Source organism: Phoenix dactylifera, chromosome 15 (assembly GCF_051530095.1).
Source record: "Phoenix dactylifera cultivar Ajwa chromosome 15, Ajwa_hap1_PhDact_Kaust_v1.1, whole genome shotgun sequence".
NCBI lineage: Eukaryota > Viridiplantae > Streptophyta > Magnoliopsida > Arecales > Arecaceae > Phoenix > Phoenix dactylifera.
This window is the reverse complement of record NC_143204.1, coordinates 19,319,293-19,341,658: the sequence shown is the minus strand read 5'-3', so window position 1 is coordinate 19,341,658 and position 22,366 is coordinate 19,319,293. Positions and strand designations below refer to the sequence as shown.

The 22,366-nt window shown below is 39.2% G+C and overlaps 2 protein-coding genes across 7 annotated transcripts; both read right to left on the bottom strand.

Annotated features, from left to right (window-relative positions):
* Positions 1–6,641: 6,641 nt before the first annotated feature.
* LOC103711986 (uncharacterized) lies at positions 6,642–8,176 on the bottom strand. The gene has a single exon (XM_017844010.5). It carries the CDS (start codon positions 8,030–8,032, stop codon positions 6,839–6,841), a length of 1,194 nt encoding a protein of 397 aa, XP_017699499.4. The 5' UTR covers positions 8,033–8,176; the 3' UTR covers positions 6,642–6,838.
* Positions 8,177–16,223: 8,047 nt separating this feature from the next.
* On the bottom strand, positions 16,224–20,873 carry LOC103712010 (uncharacterized). 6 transcript variants are annotated; one of them, XM_039134188.3, is made up of 11 exons: positions 20,615–20,873; positions 20,285–20,409; positions 19,598–19,714; positions 19,349–19,465; positions 18,724–19,206; positions 18,251–18,609; positions 18,056–18,155; positions 17,590–17,649; positions 17,353–17,436; positions 17,159–17,275; positions 16,224–16,654 (listed from the first exon to the last, which is right to left on the bottom strand). In XM_039134188.3, the coding sequence occupies exons 1-11, from the start codon at positions 20,625–20,627 to the stop codon at positions 16,298–16,300; spliced, it is 1,932 nt and encodes a 643-aa protein (XP_038990116.3). In that variant the 5' UTR covers positions 20,628–20,873; the 3' UTR covers positions 16,224–16,297. The 6 variants fall into 6 exon arrangements, with proteins under 6 accessions (XP_038990116.3, XP_088567839.2, XP_038990115.3 ...); XM_088711713.2 differs by having other exon boundaries at positions 20,534–20,810; XM_039134187.3 differs by having other exon boundaries at positions 17,159–17,278; positions 20,615–20,810.
* Between the last annotated feature and the right edge of the window lie 1,493 nt (positions 20,874–22,366).

The window sequence follows — 22,366 nt, the reverse complement described above, 5'->3', positions numbered from 1 at the left end:
AATAAAACACTGTAATATTAGCTATCCATAAGAATCATGTGGGTCAATCGTATGGATTTGGTCGATTTGGAGGCTATGTCTTCTATAATGATGCCAACGAATCATTAGATTACATCTGTCTTAGATGCAGCTTCCTTAACCCTTTTCGTACTGTGATTGTTGCCAAATTAAACAGTGAGGACCTGCAGAAGAATTTCTCCTCTGTATTCTATGGACTGGCTTGGAAAGAAAGAATTACAAGAATATTCTTAAACATAGCTCCTTCAGCAGATGATTTTTTACAGTCCAGCATCCACCTCTTCAATGACTAGTCTATTTTGTGTAATCAAAAGCATCTCTCTGTTTTTCAAAGATTTGGTACAACATTAGGCAGGTAAATTGCTGATGTATCTGTCTCCTTTTGATTAGGCTCCGCCTAATCTTTTACTCCCCTTCTCATCTCTCCTCCATAGTTGTTTCCTCTCCTTCTGAATAAATTTCGGGTGGCTTTTCCTCCCTCCAAAAAAACAAAACCCTATGATTAGCTATATGTAGAAGGAAACATTCAGTATGTTAAGTTATCTTACACCTAGTTGATTTGTGGCATCATACAAACTATGCAACCTTGGCCCTCATCCAACTCACTAGGTGGTTGATTTTAGAAGAAAGAACAATATGAACAAGATCTCTTTGGCCTGCAAACAACTGCTGTATGTTACAAGTTATAGGAAAAAGTCCAGCAACATGGATATATAGGATCTAGTGGCCAAACCCATCACCTTGGCTGACTTGATGAGGCTTAGATTTGTTGCAAACAATCAGCTACTTAGATATTGGACAGAATTGGAATTAAACTTAACTTGGGCCTTATTGGATTAGGTCTGGTTAATTTCTTTCTATTAAAAGCAAATTAGACTCATCAAGAAAGCTGGGTCCATATTGTTCCAAACATCTCGAAATCTATTTGGGTCCTAGAAAGAGCTTAAATGACATCCTATTTCTAATAAGATGTAGAGTTCCCTTAGAAGATTCTCTCTGGTCGGTGAGAAGTAGACTTGATTTAGCCATTTCACTCAGCACTAGTAGATTGTCCTCAACCACTGTCCTCCGGGCCATCCATTTTGCCAGCATGCAAGAGTCAAGCAGATTCTCTGTCCATGAACAGGCATCCATGCACGAAAAAAAGTGGGGAGGCATCTTTGCTGGATCTGCATTGAAAAGTGGGGAGATTCTCTGTCTCGCAGCTTCTTGCATTGATATCTAGATATTTTTGTTATGTTATGTATACACATGGCTCAGTCTCGCAGCTTCTCGCATTGATATCTAGATATTTTGTCACAATCCAGAATCTCACCCCCCCCTCCCCCTCCCCCCCGCCCCAAAAAAAAAAAAGTTGGAAATATTATTTAGATTCTTTAGTTCTGTATAAGCATCCAAAATCTATTCATTGCATAACTGATATGAGACTAAATACTCGCCCGCATAGGTCCTCTCATTCCAAGCACCTAAAAGATAGAACAATTAGTTTATTGGTGTGCTGTAATTGTTTTACACACATCATGGGAACTGCAGACTAAGTTCTAGTAAAGACTACATATTGCAGATTATATTAACCAAACAACGTTTTGAACTCATGTGATCCATCAAGGTCATGCAAGTTAATTGGTTAGAATTTAATCCTAATTTAACCAATATCTGTTAAGAGAAATGACTAATCCATTAAAGTTGTTATAAAGATCTAAATCTAGTCGATCCATTTCTTATTATATATTAGAGATCTCACAGAAAATTCAGGGGGATCTTATTTTACTTTCTGGTGGATTCGTTATTAGGTTTATTTCTTTCAAATATTCAAATTGAATTTTAAAAGTTATATTGTCAAAAAAAAAACTTAACATTACTAATTGCAGAAGATATCTAATTCTTAATATATTGAATTTTAATTAATGTTTTGCTGGATTTCAACAGATTTTGTCACTATTTCTAGTTTCAAACGCAATCAGACATTGATGATCTTGTCTGAATTGCATTCGCATATAAGAAACTAACGGGGAAGAAAAGAGTAGGCTCTCAATGAAAATATTGTCATTCTTGTAATAGAGAGTTGTTGATAGTTCGCTACACATCATACTTTGCTAGAATTAATTGTTACAAACTGAAACGTGGTTATACCCATCTATTATCCAGGAATCAAAAATTCCAAGTTTGAATCTTCAGATCTAAGTAATTATAATGCTGGTGAGTTTCAACCAAGATTCTAGCATCTCTTGGACAACATTAGAAAAAAGGGTGGAGCAGGCTTTGCATGAACAGTGCCAAACAAGTAATGGTTTATCTTTCCCTTTGATACTTTTGGTTCAGGTCCAGGTTTGTCCCTTCTTTTCTTTTTTTTTTTTGGTTAAAAATGGCATTTCATATAGCTCTAACGTAAGTACATTCTGCCAAATCAAAAAAAAGTAAAACGTCCAAGTTTGTCTTTCCTTGCGTCAAGATTGCAATGACACCCAAATTCCTCAATTTGGGCATCCAAGTGGCCACTTGGGCTAACCATGTTCACCCACTTGATTAGACATCTTAATGAGAACCCCAAGAATCGAAGCCTGATCCATTCTTATCTACAACCACGCACACAGCTGCATCATGAACTGGTTTACGTTCCATCAAAATGTCACACCAAGTGATGCACTACTTTCCTTCATCCTTGATGATATTCATGGTTGTTTCACCTAGCTAGAACTAGAGTCTTGAAGATAAACTAGCATTTTGAAAAATCTGTTTTCCAAATGAATTCAGTTCATTTATCAAGAGAAATGAATTCAGTTCATTTATCAAGATAAATGAATTCATCTTTTGTTTCTATGATTGAAAAAATTTGGAGAACTATCTCATATAGAAAGGTCAAACATCGGTAGTCTAATTAACATATTCGTAGAATTATGAGCTAGATCCCGCAATCTTCTTTGCTTTATAGTTTTTTTCTTCTTAGGAAACTACCCAAAGAAGATTTAACTGATGTTAAAATTTGCAAAATGATGTTCTCATTGAGTTTAAATTATCATACGATTACTTTAGTTTTAATATAAGAACGTTGGATATTTTTCCTATAAAAATCATCATTTGTTCTATCTTTTTAAGAAAAAGAGAATAAGACCCATCCAAGCATGCACTATAATTACTTAAGCTTCGGTACCTGAGGATGCATCGCCAAAGATTTGGATCCAGAATCTCTGGTTAAACGAAAAGTATAACCACTGAGGGAGGACCATCTTGACCAAGTAGTTACTACTAAAATTTGGAGGCAAGTTAGAGTTTATTACTCAAAACTGTCTTGCCCATCTATGTAGGAATATAAATTAAAAAAAAGTCTGATTACTCAAGTTTTGGACACAAATCACATCATGCAGGTTATACAATTCGAGAAAATATCATTAGTTTATGAGTTTTTTCATACATATTCTTCTAAATATTGGAATTTGTGTGAATATCCTTCAAAAATTGATATTTGTATGTATACCCTCATCAAATACTTGTTGGGTATGTACACTCATGCCATCTAACGCCGTTAAGAAGTTATCGGTTTAAAATTAAAATAACGAAAATACCATTAATAGGTAAACATACAAAAAGAAACGTTCACGCAAAAAAAAATTCTTAGATTTTTGCATAAATACCCTTCTAAATATTAAAATTTGCACGAATACCCTCCAAATTGATATTTACTTGCCCGCCCTCACAAAACACTATTTTTGTATAAATATTTTTGACATAGCGATTCAGCTAACGTAATTAGCCAAAATTATATTCATTAAAATTAAAAATTAATTAAAATTATGAAAGTATCTTTTTATTTCTAAAGTGAGTAACAGGTCAACAAGTTAACAGGTCTCACTAAAAACTAAAACAGGTTGAAATAAAAAAAATAAAATTAGATTTTTTTGTGTAAACCCTCATGTATATGTAAAATTGTATAAATACCCTTACAAAATATTATTTGCAGATATGTTCTTATCAAATATTTTTTTATTTTTTTGTTAACTATACTTTCTTCCTCCTTTTTCCGCAAACCAAATATGACCTTTGTTCTTGAAGTTTCAACGGTGCCAAAACTAATTAGACTGACTTTTTAGAAGGAAATTCCAGGCCGGGTGACATAATACAGCACCAGGTTATAGACATTTTAGTAGAGACGTCATGTGAAATCTTAACACGAGCCTCCATCATCATTTTAATTCTTTAACCTACCATTCAATGGAAGATAGGCCTTGAACCTGTCCACGCAAAGATTGTTAGGAACCAAACCAATGGAGAAGTGGATCCAGGATCATTTGGCGTTATTATTCGTATTTAATGCTAGGGCCGAGCAAATACAATGTATTTTTTTTTTTGTTTAAGTTTTTATTTGGCAGAGCTTTGGGTGTGTCATGCCCCCGCCTCCGCGGAGCACATGCGGCACCCAGTGCCCACATGGGAGCCACATGAGGAGAGAATACGAGGCTCCCCTGCCAGATATTGTCCGGTTCCGGTGCCCGCACGCACTGCTCAGACCCCTTCTCGGTTTTGTTTTCTACCCAAAACGCGTCTGCAGGATTTGGAGACACCCACCTCATATGCTCAGGCTCTGGAACGTGTCTTTTCGATGTAGGACTATTGGACCTCACATCCTTTCCACCATCGAACAAGAGCTGTCCTCGGTTCTGATACCAAATGTCACGCCCCCGCCTTCTCGGGACACGTGCGGCACCCAGTGCCCACGTGGGGGCCACATGAGGGGGGAACACAGGGCTCCCCTGCCAGATATTGTCTGGTTTCGGGGCCCGCACGCGCGCCGTATGCACCGCTCAGATCTCTCTCCGGTTTTGTTTTCCATCCAAAATACGTCTGCAGGATTTGGACACCCGTCTCATGTGCCTAGGCTCTGGAACGAGTCTTTCCGATGTGAGACTATTGGGCCTCACAGGGTGGGCTAGAAAACACTTTCTAATCCTCCAAAAGTACTTTTGGATAGAATAAAAATGTTTGGTAAAAAAATCGGAAAGTTATTTTAGCTTTACCAGAAAACTAAAATAATAATGGAGCTTCGAAGCACTTTTAACATAGAAAGTTGTTTTGATTTATATTTTGTTTTTAGACCAAAATGCTTATAATAAAAATATTATAATTATAGAAAATATCTTTTTATATAGTGGGTCCAGAAAAATTAATACGGTAGAAGTATTGAGAGGCAGGGCTTTTTGGATAAATTTATTGAGTTGGTCCTTCGCATAAGATCGGTGTCCCGGTCTTTTCTATTATATATTTAGTAGATTTTGCGCTGTTGGACCTCTCAGGGATTCTAGTTTGCCAAGCAAGTCATCATGCACTCTATGAAAGCTCAACTTTGCATGTTGCTCTTACAAACCCCATTTTGAATGTGGAATACAGATTAACATTTCATGCGACTATATGTTTTGAACTTTATCATAATCAAAATCAATTCTTGCTATATTATAAAATTCAATAATATTCTTATTTTTTTATTAAATAATTATAATAATAAGATGATAATTATAATTGTAAAAGCAAATAGTTCATTGTTTTTAAGAGGATGATTATCTACAGGGTTATCATATTTCTTTCGGCCTCGTACAATCATACAGTTGTAACTGTATTTGTAACTTTTAATTATAAACAAGCAAACAAAAATAAGTTTTACATTTGCAATTCCGATTGCAGGCTGTGTTTGAATTATATGCAATTAAATTGCAGACAAGCGAAGGGTCCCATGATGTAGTAGATGTTGGATTCATATGCATCAAAGTCAAACCAGCCAGAGGATAACTAACAAATAGCGAGGGAGTCAAGAAGATTTAGTATTGCTCAATCAGTGGAAGTTTGAGAGAGACAATGAGCCAACAGCTGGTGCTCAAACGATCATGACACTGCTCTCTTTGGCTGTAAGTATAGGAGACTTGGTCTTAGCTTTAATCCCACGAGCCACAAAAATGCCACATGACTTTTGGCTACCATCTTCTTTCAGCTGTTAGTGTCATAGGAATCTTTATTACTCTGCTTCTCTTTGGGACTTTTCCTTCTCAAGTAGGAAACCAAGGTTCATGAGATCATGTCTATGTGGTTGATTTGATATTACCCGTCCCCAAGTGCAACTATGGTCTTGTCCCTCTTCAACCCAACCAAAGGAAACCCACTTGAATGGTTTTCAAGGACCAATACTAGCCAACCGATGGCTAGCCAACCAGAACAAGAGAAAGTCCTTCGCCATTATTATAGAGGGGCAGCTGGGGAAAAAACGATACAATGAGATCATCACAAGTGGCTTTAGAAAGCCAAGACATGTATATTGACTAAAGATCCACAGCATCCATGGCGGCCCCGTACTCTTTCTTCTCACCATTATATTTTTGCAAGCGAAGGCTCGATAAGCCAAGAAATGAGGTCTACTCAGCGTATGAGTTACGAGATATTCCACAAATACATCTAATCAGATCATTCCATGTGGAGTTCCAATGAATGATTATGCCCATCAAATTACAATACTAAGCTTCTCTGGCCTTCCATTCATATCAGCATTCATTTCCTTTCTCGATAGTTATGAACTCTTATATCGTTATCTGCGGAAAAGAATTCTCACAGTTTGAAGGCATTGGAGCAAGGAAAACCCTGTGTATATAAGCTCAAATCTTCTTATTACAAGATGTAACACACACCAAAAAAAAAAAAAAGAGGAAGGACATACGTACATAAACATACCATCAAAATTATGATCACATTCCCAATTCAGGAATAAGGGAAAAAGAAACAGGCTTTGCATGAATGCTGAAGAATAAATCTATAAGCGCACACAAGCAGTCATCTGGTTTCATTAGGATCGCCTGTGGGTGAACGAGCTGCCGAACCCCCTGGCAATCCTGTTGACGGCCGGGTTGAAGCGGAGGCAGCTGAAGAGATTCTGTCGGTAAGGCAGCGGTGTCTTCTTCTTCATCTCCTCTGTCGCAGCCCGGTTCACGGTGTAGTGCGTCTCATGTGCGGAGACTCCGGATTGGTTCCCCCTTCGCGTCGACCCATTGCTGTCAACCGACCTGAAGCTCGAATTCCTCAGGTCCTCTTCCCTACTTAAGACCTTCTTCTTAGATACCGGCGACGAAATGGATGAGGAGTTGGATGTGGATAGCAATATGTACTTTCGGAGAGGGTCCTTGCTCCTGTTTCCGGTGGCGCGTCCTTCTGACGCGCTGCGAAACAGGAGCAAGTCCCTCAGCCGCCACTTCTTGCTCCCACCACTCTTCGGCGTGTTGGTGGAAGAAGTGGCGGCGGTGGGAGGAGGAGAATTCAGAGGCTTTTGAAAGAAGCCTCCTCCTCCTCCTCCTCCTCCTCCTCCTCCCCTTAGGGGAGAGAGCGATCTCGACCCCTTCCTGCTTCTCGAGGAAGGGATAGCGAGAGAGGTGGGAGCTCTCTCCCTCCCTCTCTCTCTTGTTGCTTCCACCATCGCTGCGGTGAAGGGGTCAAACTCTTCTCCCTTTCCTCCCCTCCCTCGGTGGCGGGGAGACCAAAGCCCCTTGGACTTAGGGGACCGGGGCGATCGTAGAGAGGAAGCAGTAACGCTGCTCCTGTCATCCATGACTGGGTACTGGAGCCTAGGAGGAGGCTTAAGCGGACGTATCTTCCCCTCCTCAAAGAGCTCATCGGCTGCTGTTAATGCCGGCGGCATCCCTGCCTCGTCGAGCTGCCCGCTGAAATCAAAAGCAAAGTCGAAGTCATGATCGGTGTCGGCGGCGGCGGTGGAGCGGGCTTTCGGGGTGCCGGGCTTTTCCTCCCAATCAAAAGGGATCGCTGAAGGGGGGGAAGTCGATGAAAGGCGAAGGGAATTGTTGGCGGACATGGTGTTGAAGTGGGCGTAGATGGCGGCAGCGCGCGTCGGGCTGCTCGGAGCGCTGGTGTAGTGGCAGTAGAGGTCGAAGGGGTCGCCGAAGCGCTTCGGGCTCGACGGAGCACTAACATAGGGGGTGCTGCTCGTGCTATCGAAGTGGAAGTCCTGGAATCGCACCACCACCTCCATGTCCCACCTCCCCTATCTTCTCTTCTTCCTTCTCTCTTCTCTTCTTTGAGATTTGAGGAAATGTAATGAGAGTTGAATGGAGAAGGCAGGTGGTAATGGTGAGGGAGTTTAAATGGGAACAGTTGAAAGGATTGTGTGGAAGGTGGGAGGAAAGGAGGGCGACGGTTTGACTTTTGACCAACGAGAAGTGTTTGGAATGAAACAATAAAATGAGGAGCAGATAATAAGAGGCCAAGAGGGCGAGGTGGCGGAAGGAGACACAGCCGCCTTGGATTACTCGCAAGGGTTTTTTTGTTAAGGTTTTGAATTTTCTATAGTTTGTAACGTCGAACTAAAATAAGGGTAGATTGCGATTGGCTGATGAAGGGAGAGAAACATGTGGGCTATGTTACAGGCTTGGCTCTGGAAGGTGAGGAAACGTTCAAAAAACACGTGAGGTCTAAGATAATGATTGCTTCCTCTCTTGCTTTATGAAATTGGTCACGGTAGTCACCTTGCGAAAGTAGAGAGTTGTAGGGGCAGGAAGTCTCTCCGTGGGTCCCTCGGTTCCTCTTGGTGCAAATAAGTCGGGTGAGTGATTGCGACCCAATCTAATTTTTTATTCAAGTTCTAATTTTGGATCCAGATGGCATTGGATCAGTCAACCGTTACAATTTTTGATCCAATAAATCATTTGGGTCAGGTCAGATCTATGTATAACCCAGATTTAATTAAAAAAAATCGAGTCCAATTCGGATCTAAATCGGATATGGTTCGGATTAACCCATTCATGGTTTTAGAACTAGTATTTACATTCCATGGGTCGTAGTTTGTGGGCCCAAATAATTTTACAGATTCGGATCGAGTTGGATCGTAGAATTGAAAATCCAAAATTACTCAAATTTCAAATAAGATCTGAATTTAATAAATCCAGATCCGATTCGGCCCATGGATCCTCTAAAATAGGTTAGATCCGATCTAAACGGATCGGATTATGAGTCAACCCAACCATTTACAACTTACCTTTTATTGTTGGACCCAATACAGATTAAGAACCATATGGTATAAGGCTCGAGTTCGGGAGAGGGAATTTGTACCTGACCTCAAGCCATTTGGCTTGGAAGGACATGGTTCATAATTCTAGCAAATTAATTCCAAGCACCATGGCTACTTTTTTCCAACGTGAGCTTATAGATAGTTTCAAATAAGATAAATATATGTGTGCGTGTTTGTTTAGCGTACGGGATTTGAGTTGGCTTGGCTTAGCTTAGGTCCCGCTAACTCCTGAGGTTAATTTTATATTTCCAAAGGAAGGGTTTGATTCACGAGGTTGGATTCTTTCCTGAAGCTTCAGGATATGAAATGGACGGATGTCACATTGCCATTTATGACAACGGGTATCTTAATTGTTCTATATTGGCCTTTAAACGCTTTGACGAGTCCTTTGGCACGTTAGCTGATGGGCTGGGGGCACTAGTCTTTGACATCCCTTATCTTTTTTATTAACCACCAATTCCTTCTGATTTCGTGAAGCCGAGGTCAAAGTTCCCACGGAATTCAATGTACATTAATGCTCCAATAGATCCATGGACCCGGTCTACTGAAATTGAAAGGGAGAAGGAGTGGCTCTGGTCATTATCAACGACGAACGACGAACGACGAAGTACGACAAGAAGCATCCTACCACAAAATCTAGATATGGAAGCAAAGCAAGTGATTTATTGGGACCCGAGAGCAAGAAGACTAGAAATCATCTCCAAGTAGATGGTTTAATCACCGGATGAAAAAATAGATATTTTTTTACCTTTTATTCTGATTTAATAGGAGCTAAATTTTTTAAATAGAAAAAGCTCTGATCTAAGAGAATTTTCAGGCTCGATATAGATAATATTGGCTACTACGAGTAAAACTGAACAAGATCTAGAAGTAAGATCTATCATATTGGAAGCTGAATCTGGCAAACAAATATAAGTTTGTAAAAAAAATGTAAGTTTGTTTTTGAGTGATCTATTACTGTTCAAACAAATAACATTGATTGAGGAACTTAAATCGAACGTCTCTCTTTTTCCTTCTGTGTGAACGTAGGACGAGACCGCCTCTCTCTTTTCCTTCCGTGTGAACTCGCGACTCGCGGGAGTTTCGAACAGGCCAATGGCATAGGACGTGACCGCCTCTCTTTTTCTTCCGTGTGAACTCGTGGCTCGCGGGAGTTTCGAACAGCCTTCGGCATAAGGCGTTAAAGCCGGCGCAGATCCAAGAAATCTCTCGCTAATCCTCCCACTTGCTCCAATAAAAATATTTGTCACGCCATAGCAATGCCCCTGTACATAGATATCAAAGTCCGTTTGTCCTAATCCTGAGATCACCACCAAAACTTGTACCCTTTCCTTACTTAACCCTCTGTGTGATTTTATTGCTGATCTCAACCTGCAAGTGACCCCCTGTTTGTCGCATTATGTGGTTTCTATTGCCTTGGACTTCTTCCTTGGGGTTATTAGATGCTGGTGCCAACTGAAGTATGAAATATTTTAGCACTCCATCTAATTTTGGTTGTTTACTAAGTTCCGATGTCTTTGTGAGACCTGACAAGGGTTGGTTTGTTTCAGTGACCAGCTGGACATGGAAAGTGACACTAATTGCACCTCCAAGCGTTGAATTGAGTTGGGAACGAGGTTGTCACATCTAGTATGGTAATGTTAGGTGCTAACCTCATTGACGTTCTATAGGAAGACTGCATATAAGGTTCATTAACTTTATAATCACCGACAAGTGGATGATTAAAGATTAATGGAATAATAATAGTTTTGTAAAAATCTATGCAACTGTATATTTAGTCTCACATCATTTATTCGCTGGAGGGATCTTGGATACTTATACAGTTATACAGAACTAAAAAATCTAAAAAATACCTTCCGACTAATTATTTTGAATAAGGTCTTAGATTATTACAAATGGTATTAGAATAAACCCGACATATGACCTAAGTGGAATAGGAGATACTACAGCAAGAGCTTATTGAGATTGGCCACGAGTCGATCGTGGTGCTTGTGATTAGATTTGAATAGATTTAAACCCTTATGACATCCTGACGAGGATATCAGGACTTAAAAGGGAGAGTATAGGAAGATCGATAAGGGCATATATTTAGTCCTTGGTTATTTGCAGAAAAATTCCTTTCAGATAGTTATTTTGGATGAGGTCCTATATTATTACAAGTTTAACTATATATTCGCCAAATTTGGTGCCGGATATGTTCAACCTTTTCTTTCTCTCTTTCTTTCTTTCTTTTTTTATTTTTTGATATTTTTTTTATTCGTTTTGCAAGAAAAGAAGTGGTGGTACGCGTGTTCTCAATAAGAGCTAAATAAGGAGCGTGATAGTTAGGTACACATTCGGTTGACGTTAAATGAAAAACAATTATTCTGGCTAAAGGAACATATTCTGGCTCATGTTCTAAGCTCATTGGATCGATTCTTGGTGTTTTTTTGTCCTCTATTGTCAACAAGTACTAAAATATAAAACAACACTGAAGAAGTGTTGAAAAATTCTTTAAATATATAAAATTTGCCCACCAATAAAAATGTTATTTGATTTATAAACAAAACTTTAGCATGCAATGACCAACAATATCCATAATTTAAGAAATAAAAACATGCATATAACTGATCTAAATCTTTTGTCCTGCATCCAAATTCCATATTTGATGGGATGTTTCTAATGCCTCAAATTCTCACCATCCTAACTAACTTCTCTCTTGAACAAATTTATTTCTCCTCTATCTCTATCTCCCTCTCTCACAACCTTACCTCCAATATATACATACATACATATCATATTTTAACTTTTTTATATTTTAATTATTTTTATATATATTCAATATTATTTACTACTTCTTATCTAATTTACTTGGTTGTTACTGAACCTATATCGTACAATTACTGTTTGCTATTTTTAATTAAAACATGTTAGCTACTTGGTTAAATTGTTGATAAGGATATCCATAAGGCGAGCTAACTTCCCTCGTTGCCTTGATATATTAAAACCCAAGCATGAGTTCACAAATTTGGTCTCATGGAGCAAGTCTGATAGCGAATTTCGCTAGAATTTAATGATTTTTCGAACAAAGGGAGAATGTTTTTAAAATAATGCAGGTAGGACTTGAACCCAGGTCATCGCCAACAGCTCCAAATAATTTTATCAACCGAAGAAGTCAGCACTCAAATTTTTAAATTTTATATAAAATTTGTGGAAGCAGGAAGCATATGCTAACTATCTCTTCTTTTAACAAACATATCGGAGATTAATAATTTTGTGTGAGGCTTGACCAAACTACTCTGCTGGTTTGACTGATTTAATATTGGGAGGATCCATGCGGTATATGTTTATTTCCACATCAGCTATACACTGGATAAAAATTAGATACTTATATAAAGTTAGGGAACCCAAATAATGCCATTTGGTAGGCATTTTTGGATGAAGTCTTTGGTTCTTACAAATGGTCTCAAAGAGAACACAGCCTGCCTATGTAAATTAGAGAACATTACAACAAAATCCTATTGGCGTTGACCACGGGCCGATCGTGGTACTTGTGATTAGGTTTGAATAGATTTGGAACGGAAAGAGCACGTGAGAATCCATCTTGGTATGTGTTTAGTTCCACATCAGCTATGCACTAAATAGATTTTAGGTACTTATACAAAGCCAAGGAGCCTCAATAATATCTTCCAGGTAGTTTTTTTGGATGAAATTCTTGGTTGTTACAAATATTTGATTAAAACTTGCTATGAGATTTAGATTCAGTTCGGTGCATTGTAATGTTTCGGATCAATTGTTTGAGGACTAATTTCATGGGGTCTGATTGTTTGCCATCCTAATTCTCCATCTTATTGGAAAATCAGAATCAACTTTAAACGCAAACTGAAATCAAGATCCTAGATTACAGACTTGGAAATGTGTTTATATTTTATTGCATATATCTAATTAAATTATGTTTAACAAGATCAAAAATCAGATTCAAAATAGCATGCAAACTGAATCCATGGGCCCAGATACAAGCCCGTAATATCTTACCTCTCCATCTCATGTCTAATTGAACGCTATTTGACCCGCATGCGCCGTAAGTCTCATCTTAGATTAAAGCTCCGGAATGGGCCTGGGCCGAAATAGAGGAGAGCTTTAGAAATGAAGTTTGAGTTTGATATATGCCTTTTTTTAATGTTTCTTTCTTGCTCTTTTTTCCTTTTTTGTCGACATGAGTTGGGCTAACGGGGAAAGAAGTTTTTGTCAGGTTGAGGTCAAAGGGTCTTCATTCAATGGAGAAGAGAAGATTCCCGGCAAAAGTGTTAGTTCCAGTATTGGAGTTTGGAAAGCAAGGAAGTGAGCTCTAAGCGAGGTAAAGAAAGCAAAAAAGAAGCGTGCAGCAAGTCGATCAATCCAATTGTGAAAAACTTTATGGCAAGGTACTCTAATTGTCGAGACAAGAAAAGTGGAGGGAAACAGAATATCATCTAGTGGCCGAACCCTCCTTTCCTTCTCGCTATGCTCATGATTTTGATTATTAGTTTTTTTTTCACTTTTACCTTTTCTTGAAGAGCCTTTTCTTCGGCAAACAAGCTAAGGCTTTTCGAGAACAAAAGGAACAGCTTTCTCATCACTATGTATACCGTCTCCGGGATAAGTTAATTGTAGTCTTAATTGTATAGACCTGTTTAATTCATAAAATTTTTATTGCCAAATATATAGCAAATCATTTTTGTTGTGTAATTTTGGCGTGGCAGTATTTATAGATGACCAGAAGAAAGTTGAAGCCCAAGTTGAACCACTTCAAAAGCCTTCCGAACCCAACCCTACGCAATTATGAGATATCTTCGCACGCGGGCGATCGCGTGTTTGGCCGGGTCACGCGCGCACGCGCGTCTGGGTGGTTCACGCGCGCGCAAAATAAATAAAAAAATAAATGATTGGCTGGCAGACCTTTTACTGTCACCGGCTTGCTCGGGTATGGCCGTTTGTGTCCCTTGAACCTATTAAATTATTTATCTCTAGAAAAATTTCCATCATTATTAACCCATAGTTATATGTAAAAGTCTATTTGACCCACCCACTGGTAGCTAGGGAAATTTTTTAAATAACATCTCTCATCCTGCATTTTCTTAATAAATATCTTATTATTAAGAAGAAACCTAGCGATGATGCATCAGGGTTGAGCTAAACTAAAATCTATAATGAGTTACACCGCGAAGAGCAGAAAGCAAAATATTAGTAAATTTAGGCAGAACTAAGTTATGAGCGTCCATGCCGAAGTTCTCAGCAAAGACCCTCGTTGCTATCCGGTCAGCAACCCAGTTGTTTTCTTAATGAATATGGATAGCCTGGAATAAAAAGAATATATTCCCTCTTCCGCCGTAACATGTCTACCTCTTTTATTTAGGCACATGCAAAAATCCATAAGAAAATGATAGAAGTATCCTTTTCTAGCCAAACATGTGGTGCCTTAAACTGATAGACTACACATTGAATACCATTCCATGCAGTTACCAATTCTCCAAATGAAATAGAAAAGCAGGATAGGGTTCGACAAGCAGCCCACAACAAGCAACCAAACTGGCCTCTGATGACAAACCCTGATAGTAGGAGCTCCTCAGCCTTCGCCCTCGTCCTCATCTCCGGCCTTCCCATCTTCGGTTGGGCCATATCTATCCATAACATTCGGAAGGCTTTCATATCTAGTGGTCACGGATGGAGGAGAAATCTCCACCTCCTTCTTCTATCCACTACTTGCTTAAAGATCTGTGCCGGTGGAAGAATGATAGAGTGCTTTGAGATATATACCGAAGGTGATCCAACAATGGTTTCTTATGAAGGAAAGCAAGTCCTTTGCCTGAAAAATATAACTATGATCCGGCCTCTTTGAATCAAAGGTATTTGTGTCTATTTTTTTACTTTGTTAATAATGCCAGATTCTAAATAGACTACCGGGTCATATTGCAACGAGAACTAAAATTTGATGGCTGATTGAATTTTTCTAAAAAATTAGGGTTTAAATGTTTCTAGCGTAAATGTAAAAGAGTACCTCAGTAATTTTTTTCTTCAATTACCGAAAAACAATTATTGGGGAGCACACTTAATGAAGGTCAACAAGGACCAGTACGTGGCATGGATGTCCCTTTCAACCTGCCCCATGCAAGCTTGTAAATCCCAAGTTGGCAAGACGCCTCGCATTTGACAATTCAACAAGAAGACACCATGATAACAGAACCCCAGTGGCTACCTTGAATCAGATAGAGTACATTCCGCAGCTAATATCCAACCTTGACCCATCTGAGTGAAACTTGTGAAAAGGAGTTGAAGACTCGTGAAAAAAGGACTTTCAGTATCTATCAGAGATAAGGTTAAAGGATAGATGAACTGTCAGTTTACTAGGTGCCAAAGCCAGTTATGTCCTCGTAAGGCATCAAGTGAATTAACAAGGACCCTGTTTGGTCTCCTTAAGCGTCCTAACAAGTGAACTTCTAAATGCGGACACCTCATTAGAGTAGTGTTCTTACCATCTGTGACTTTCAGTGTAGGAATTGCTGATTACTGAGGTCAAGCAGTTGCCAGAGAGCAAACTTCAAACCTTATATATGTAAAGCCGCACCTCTGTAATACTGATCTCTTAGATAGCATATGCAGTTTATTATTTCTTACTCCGCTACATCTGAAACAGGAACTAGCAAGTAACAACAATTAGCCAATACATCTAAGATAACTAGATGAATATTTTAAGAGCAGAGAATATTGTTTTAAGTAATGTATATGTCACAATAATATTTGTCCTTTAACATATCCATGGCACTTTATAAGATAATTATAATTGGTAATAATCCATTTCAGAACCATATGTACTCATTGCATGATTAAGTCAGTAGTACTTCCGTGAAACCAAGCATATTGGCACTTCTTTTTGACAAGTTATCTTATGGAATAGTAAAGCTAGCACAAAAATTGCATTCCTGTTCAGTATTTTGTAGATAGTTGACAGATAAACTATCTCGAGTGCTTACGAATGCAATCTAATTAATTGCTGAGAGTACAAGATTTTCTGACACTTAATTACCTGAATTTCTTTCGACAATAGTTTAACCTCATTGATGGTATTTCTATATTTTCTACAGAAGGCAGCATTCCCGGAATGGGCATGCACAGAGAAATCTGAAGAGCAAAAACCTCATTTCCAGAATCAGACAAATAAATAATTTATTCATTTTCAACCTGTTTTATTACAAAGATGTGAATAAAAAACCTTCAGTGCATGGAATTTGGTGGACCACATGGTATTATTGAGGAGACAAAGAGAGGCTTCAATGGGGCCAGTAGGTACCTGAATTTGAATTCATATGGAAGGACTTGTATAGGCTGTGGAATCACACTTCTTCCCATTTCAAGGCATTTCACTGCATCATTTCTCAATTCACTTGGTAGCTGTAGGCAGATCCAGTCCATCAGTGACCCCACATCCTTTGCAAAATCGAGCAGGTACCAATCCAGCAGCTTTGGAATCGCCAACTTGTTTGGTGCACATACACCAACTGCTGCTTGTAAGTAATCCCTTTTGGCTATTTCCAACTCATTCTCGACTTGAGATGCAGTGTAAACTCTCACCTATATTACGACAATATCAAAAGCATCAGTGGAATAATTATAATAATCCCAGAGCTAAACTATTCCAGGATACTACAAAGAAATTGATTACGTGGCACAACATGAATCATATTAGTTTATTTTCTTCCCCTTTTTTTACTGTCTTGGATGACCCTTGTCATTGCATTTGTTTTATTAAGTGTAAAGAGAGAGAATATTAAATACATTGGGGCCACCAGGAGAAGCCAAATTAGAAGAGTCTGCACCAGCTGAAAAGATAATGACCTTCAACACCACATTGTCTTGCTATTAATTTGCAGTTTATAATACAAACTATTATGCCAACCACTTACATCAACTTGACAGTATAATGCATGTCGAGCATGAGTAAAAAGAACTGAACAATATATACACGAAGGGCATGCTGTCGCTCTAGCAACAGAACCATTATATGAAAAAAGCCATTGAAACAATTATAAAGCCATGCACGATTTATAACAATTCAATATGGCTAAAGAAACTTACAGCAGGGGAGGACCAACTGCCACAGGAGAGTGCAAATGTTACTAAGGGTTCAGGCCACTCCAAACCAAATAAGCCTCGTGCATTCATGTCGTCGCTCTTCGATCCCTTTGGGTAGGCCTGCTGGATTTGTGCAAGCATTGGTTAAAAAAAGAAGACTCGAGCCTTTAAAGAAACAGAAGAAGAGAACCACTTACATGTATCGGGTGATAGGGCAGCCTCAAAATGAAGTGTTCGATTGCCATTGCACTGAACAAGCGGCCACCCACATTAATCATTGCCTGAGATGATAATGATACAGAAAGATGGATTACAGAGTTGCTCATCATAGAGGGGCACTCCAAGCTAATCAATTATAGGTGACGTACCAGCTCCAAGTATGGATTTTAGAAATAGAAAAGAGGGAGGTAAAGAAGACAGTGAAAAAGTCGCACCTTCGACATCAGGGAGACAACCATCTGAGGACTAGTAGGTATCCCTTGCTCTAGAAATGCCTGAACAAAATAGTAATGAAAAAAAGAAGATGATCTATCAGACACTTTTTTCCTTCTGATAGCTACAGAGCTCTCATATAATTCACTAATGGAGATAAGCGGATGGTCAAGTATCTAATGAAGGCCTAAACAAGGAGGAAACCAGCATCTGCTGACAGGATTTGTTGACCAGATGTTACAATGTGCAGACATGCCTTTGTAACATAGAAATTTTACTCCTCTACCTCAACCACCAAACCATGTAATCCGAGCTATATGTCGTAGTATGGCAAAAGAACCAGCAAGCAATTATAAATTTCTACATGTACCGTCCCATAATTGAACAGGCCTTCAAACTTTAATACTAGAGAAAATATACTCGCAAGGTTACTTCAGATATTTAAAAAGATTTTTGCTAGCAGCTTACATTCATCATGCATGAATTATAAATGTTGATCCAGAAAGCAAGCTTCTGTTGATGGGTAAGCCCTGACAAGTCCACAAATGCAAGCTTTCTGAGTAAAAGCCTGAATTCAAACAAATCAAGAAGCAATTGTCACATATACCATGTCATCAAATTTAATAAAATGAGTGTTGAATCAAATTAAGTACAGAAACTCACTTTAGCCTCCGAGTAAGTAATGGAGCACCTGTAACAACATTTGGATCAATCGAGCTTGCTTCAGCTGCACGGCAGTGTTTATATGGGCCGATATCTCTTCTTCCAAATTCCAAACAGATACCATAAGGGTCTCGAAAACCAGCGTCCTCTGAACTTTCAGAAGAACCTGAAACACATGGAGACATCTCCTGCTCTTCCACTGTGTTCTTTGGTGAACTCATCCGTGAGAAAATACTTATAAGACACGTCAGGACATCCTCAGACAATTTGTTTGGGCTGCCGGACTCATCTGATGTTGCTTCATCTGAAGCACCACAGAAGCTCTCTTCCACTCCTCTACTCATTTCTTGGCACCCTGCCTGGAACCAAGCAATGGCATAATAGTTAGTAAAGACATCAGATTCACCAAAATTCAATAAGGAGTATTAGGAGACCATCTCGGGATAGAATTTTGAATTCAGAGAGTAATCCACCTTAGCATCTGGGCGCTTTTCCAGTGGTGCAAGCATTCTCATTTTTGAAACTCTTTTCACTGGTGATTGCTTGCAATTCCCAGCGGCGTTGGTATTCAGTTGATTCTCCTTTCCATGGCGATTCTCCAGCAAGGCCAAACGAGAATTTGGTTTCTTAGGCGTGCGCTCGCCATTGACGAACTGATTAGAGGAAGGCCCATCGGAATCTGCATCCGAAGACCACCTCATCGTGACCGAAGTCTTGCTGATGTTGGCAGTTTCAGAAGTAGCTGAGTGGGCACAATTTTTCGCCTGCTCAATGGTTTTGGAATTCTGACATTGGTTTGGATCGCAATATGAATCAGATGCACTTTCCTTGGTTTTCTTGGAGGATGAGATGTAGATGGCCTCCTGATAGAGGCCTTGCCGGAAGTTCACCACCTGTTCTTCGAGCCGAACCACTTCTTCTTCCAGAACAGCTACTTCAGCCAGAAGCTCTAGTGTCTTCAGTGAAAGGAAAAAGAAAACCAATTCACAATCAGATCTTTCTACGTCTATTAGAACGACCATTTTATGTGCTACAAGTTTCCATTATCATTACATAGACAACCGGAATATAGAGTGAGGGAGAGGAAAGTGTAATTACATATGAGGGAAGATATGGGGGAAGCCGAGGAAGAGCACCCAAAGGTCGAGTGAAAGCCCTCTCCAAAGCTCTGTGGAGATTCTCTTCATCTCTAAGCTTTTTTTTTAGCTTATCAACCTGCAAATAATATGAGAAGAGGAAGATGAATACAAGCAAAAGAAAGAAACAACTAATCAAATTCAGATACAACTTAATTGGATCAAGGAGAGCTGTAGCGCATCAAATTCAAATACAAGTAAGAAATGATACATCTTGCTGCAATGCAATCTTCCTCTCCCTTCTGGACTGGCATCGGTTTAGCCCCCTCCTTGCGTCCATTAATCTACTCCCCTGCACCTCAGTCTTCTTCTTCTCCTTCTCCATCTCCTTCACCAATAAAAGATTCATGAAGGAAAGAACAAATCAGGCTCATTTAATAGTGGGCTAGATAGACATAAAACTAGCAGTTCCCATTGGTTTTTCCAGCTTAAGATAGAATCTAGGTAAGGGGGAAAAAAGCCTATCCTTTTCGAAAAATCACAAGGTACCAATCTCGAATTACAATCCAAGGCGATTTCATTGCTCAAAGGAGCGGACTTTGCAATCGAAATCACGGAACCCATTTCGAATTTTGATCAAAACCGCCAACTCTTCAAACATCCAGACAAAAGCAGTGCCAGTCCCATCGAGACGTAGCCAAATTCTTCGGAAAAAGGGAAAAAAACATTTTTTCACAGTTCGAACGACAAAATCATTTTGTTTTTCTCGGTTCGTACTTCAGAAATAGATGCTTAGAATCTATATCCCACTAAGAAGAAATCGAATCTTTTTTTCAAAAAAAGAAGAATCAATGACCGAGAAAAAAACCCAGGGGAGGCCCCTCGATTTCACGAAAGGAGCCAACTTTTCGCGGCAAAACGCCACAAAACCCAAAGAAAAGAAAAGAGAGAAGCCTACTTTAACGTGCTTCGGTGGAGCTCTCATGCCTTGCACCGCCGTCCGGACTCTAGTATTCATTTCTTCCTCCTCTCCTACTCGCCTCTCTCTCTTCCCAGCCCCCGCCGCTGATCGCCAATTCCTCCCTGAAACAGAGAAAGTGTAAAAAGGCTGCACGCCTTAACAGCCCAACCTCCTCCTCACCCCCCAACGCCACAGAAGCTATATAAAAAACATGGCATCAAAGAAAGAGCTGCGAAATATTTAAACCTCGGGAGAGGTCTCATTCCCTCATGGGAGCGGGAAAATTGAATGCAATGGGCAAGAGGGTATCGAAGGAACCATCTTTACCTCCAGAATCCATTGAGAGAGCATAGAAGAAAGAGAAGAGAGAGGAAGAAAGGACTAACTGCTTGTCGTTCTTCTAGTGCCCTTCTTCTACTCTTCTAGGAGGCCATTGGGAAGGAGACACGGGAGAAAGATATGACAGTATCTTTCACTCGGAAAACGCTGCTCTCTCCCTCTCTCTCTCTCTTTCTGCGCTCTCGACCGAGCGTGGGCTGGCTGTCTATTTGTACCCTCTCTCTCTCTTCATTTTCCCCCTTACCGCGAAGGACCGGACCGGCAGAGGGAGTTTAAAAGTTACTCGCACCGGCGCACTGTAGCGTGGCTGGGGGTCCAGAGAGCGTGGGCCAGCGCGGCAGCGCCACGCGATTCATTATGAGCAAACATGCGCGTCCCCCCCATCTTCCCCAGCTGCTTTCCAGCTTCAGGGCCTTTTTTTTTCTTTTTTTTTTTTTTGATACAAAGGCCTTTTTTAAGCTTTCGTCAGCTGGAGTAGAATGAGCAAAATGTCCTTCTAAGATGCACACATTTTATTTAGTAACAACTTATAGGAATTTGTTGAAGTGTTTTGGTTGATGAACTGTATTTATCCAAGATTCAAGTAATCTATGCTTAGTGATATGATTGTAGCTCAATTATGAGTAATTCAATAATATTTTCATAATTTGAGAACTTTTAGTAATGGCAAATATTTGTTTTATGTTTGATATATCAGAAGGCAATGCTGTCCGTGCCAGCAAAATAGGATGGATACCAATGAAACAGGAGATCCATGTGGAAGGTGTGATAATAAATCCCACCTCTAAAAATGTAGTGCACCCGGCCAAAAAATATTATCTAGTATTCGAAATAATTACTCTAAATTTAGAAGAGTAGGATCCCTGGCCGCTGAAAACATGAGAAGAAACAAGTGGGGGAAAGGAAAAACACTGAAAAAATGCATTTTGTCGCGAGGCGGAGGAAACCACGAATCACCTCCTTCTGGGGCGCGCTTTTATCAAGATTATTTATCAGCAACTCACATTAAAACTACCTTAGCTACCACTACTTGAAACATTATAGATCCCCTGGACCGCCCGGAGGAAAAGAGTGACTAAGAGGCTTGGGATTAATTAACGGCATTGAAATGTTGCTGCATCCGGAATAGGGGTTCGGATACATATTCGGATATAGGTAAAAATTGAAGTATCCAACTAAAATCGATATTTATCTTCATATCTATCGAATAAAAATAGATATGGATAAAAATAATAACTATCTAATCTGTATCCGATTATCTGATTCTATTTATAACTCTATTTAATTTTACATAAACTCATGAACTTTTAATGAAAATATTTAATCATATTAATATGCTATTAACTTGATTTACTATTCACTTAGTAATATCTTTGATTCTGTAATCATAAAGTTCAATTATCCGACTTATATTCATTTTTATATCTATACTTTCAGTATCTATATTTATTTAAACCAAAAATTGATATAAATTTTTGTAACCGATGAATATCCCATATTTGTATTTGTGTTAAACAAAATAAATATGGATGTGGATATATACTGATATCCATCAATATTCGATTTGATTTCAACCCTTATATGGAAGGAAAAGAACTCCTTAGTATTCAAGCAAGTAGCAAACTCTCCATCGCGAATATTGGACAAAATAGTCTTCATGTTGTACGAAGGAAAGCTGAAACCATGCATCTTAGAGATAGTCGCAGCTCTTACAAGCATAGCAAGACTCTGAAGCGTTCT

Coding starts and splice junctions, on each gene's coding strand:
- LOC103712010 (XM_039134187.3), bottom strand. Junction 18,610..18,723: donor AAAAGCGCCCAGATGCTAAG/GTGGATTACTCT, acceptor GCTTGGTTCCAG/GCAGGGTGCCAAGAAATGAG. Junction 17,437..17,589: donor TTGTCTCCCTGATGTCGAAG/GTGCGACTTTTT, acceptor TTATCATCTCAG/GCAATGATTAATGTGGGTGG.
- LOC103711986 (XM_017844010.5), bottom strand. CDS start 8,032: ATGGAGGTGGTGGTGCGATTCCAGGACTTCCACTTCGATAGCACGAGC.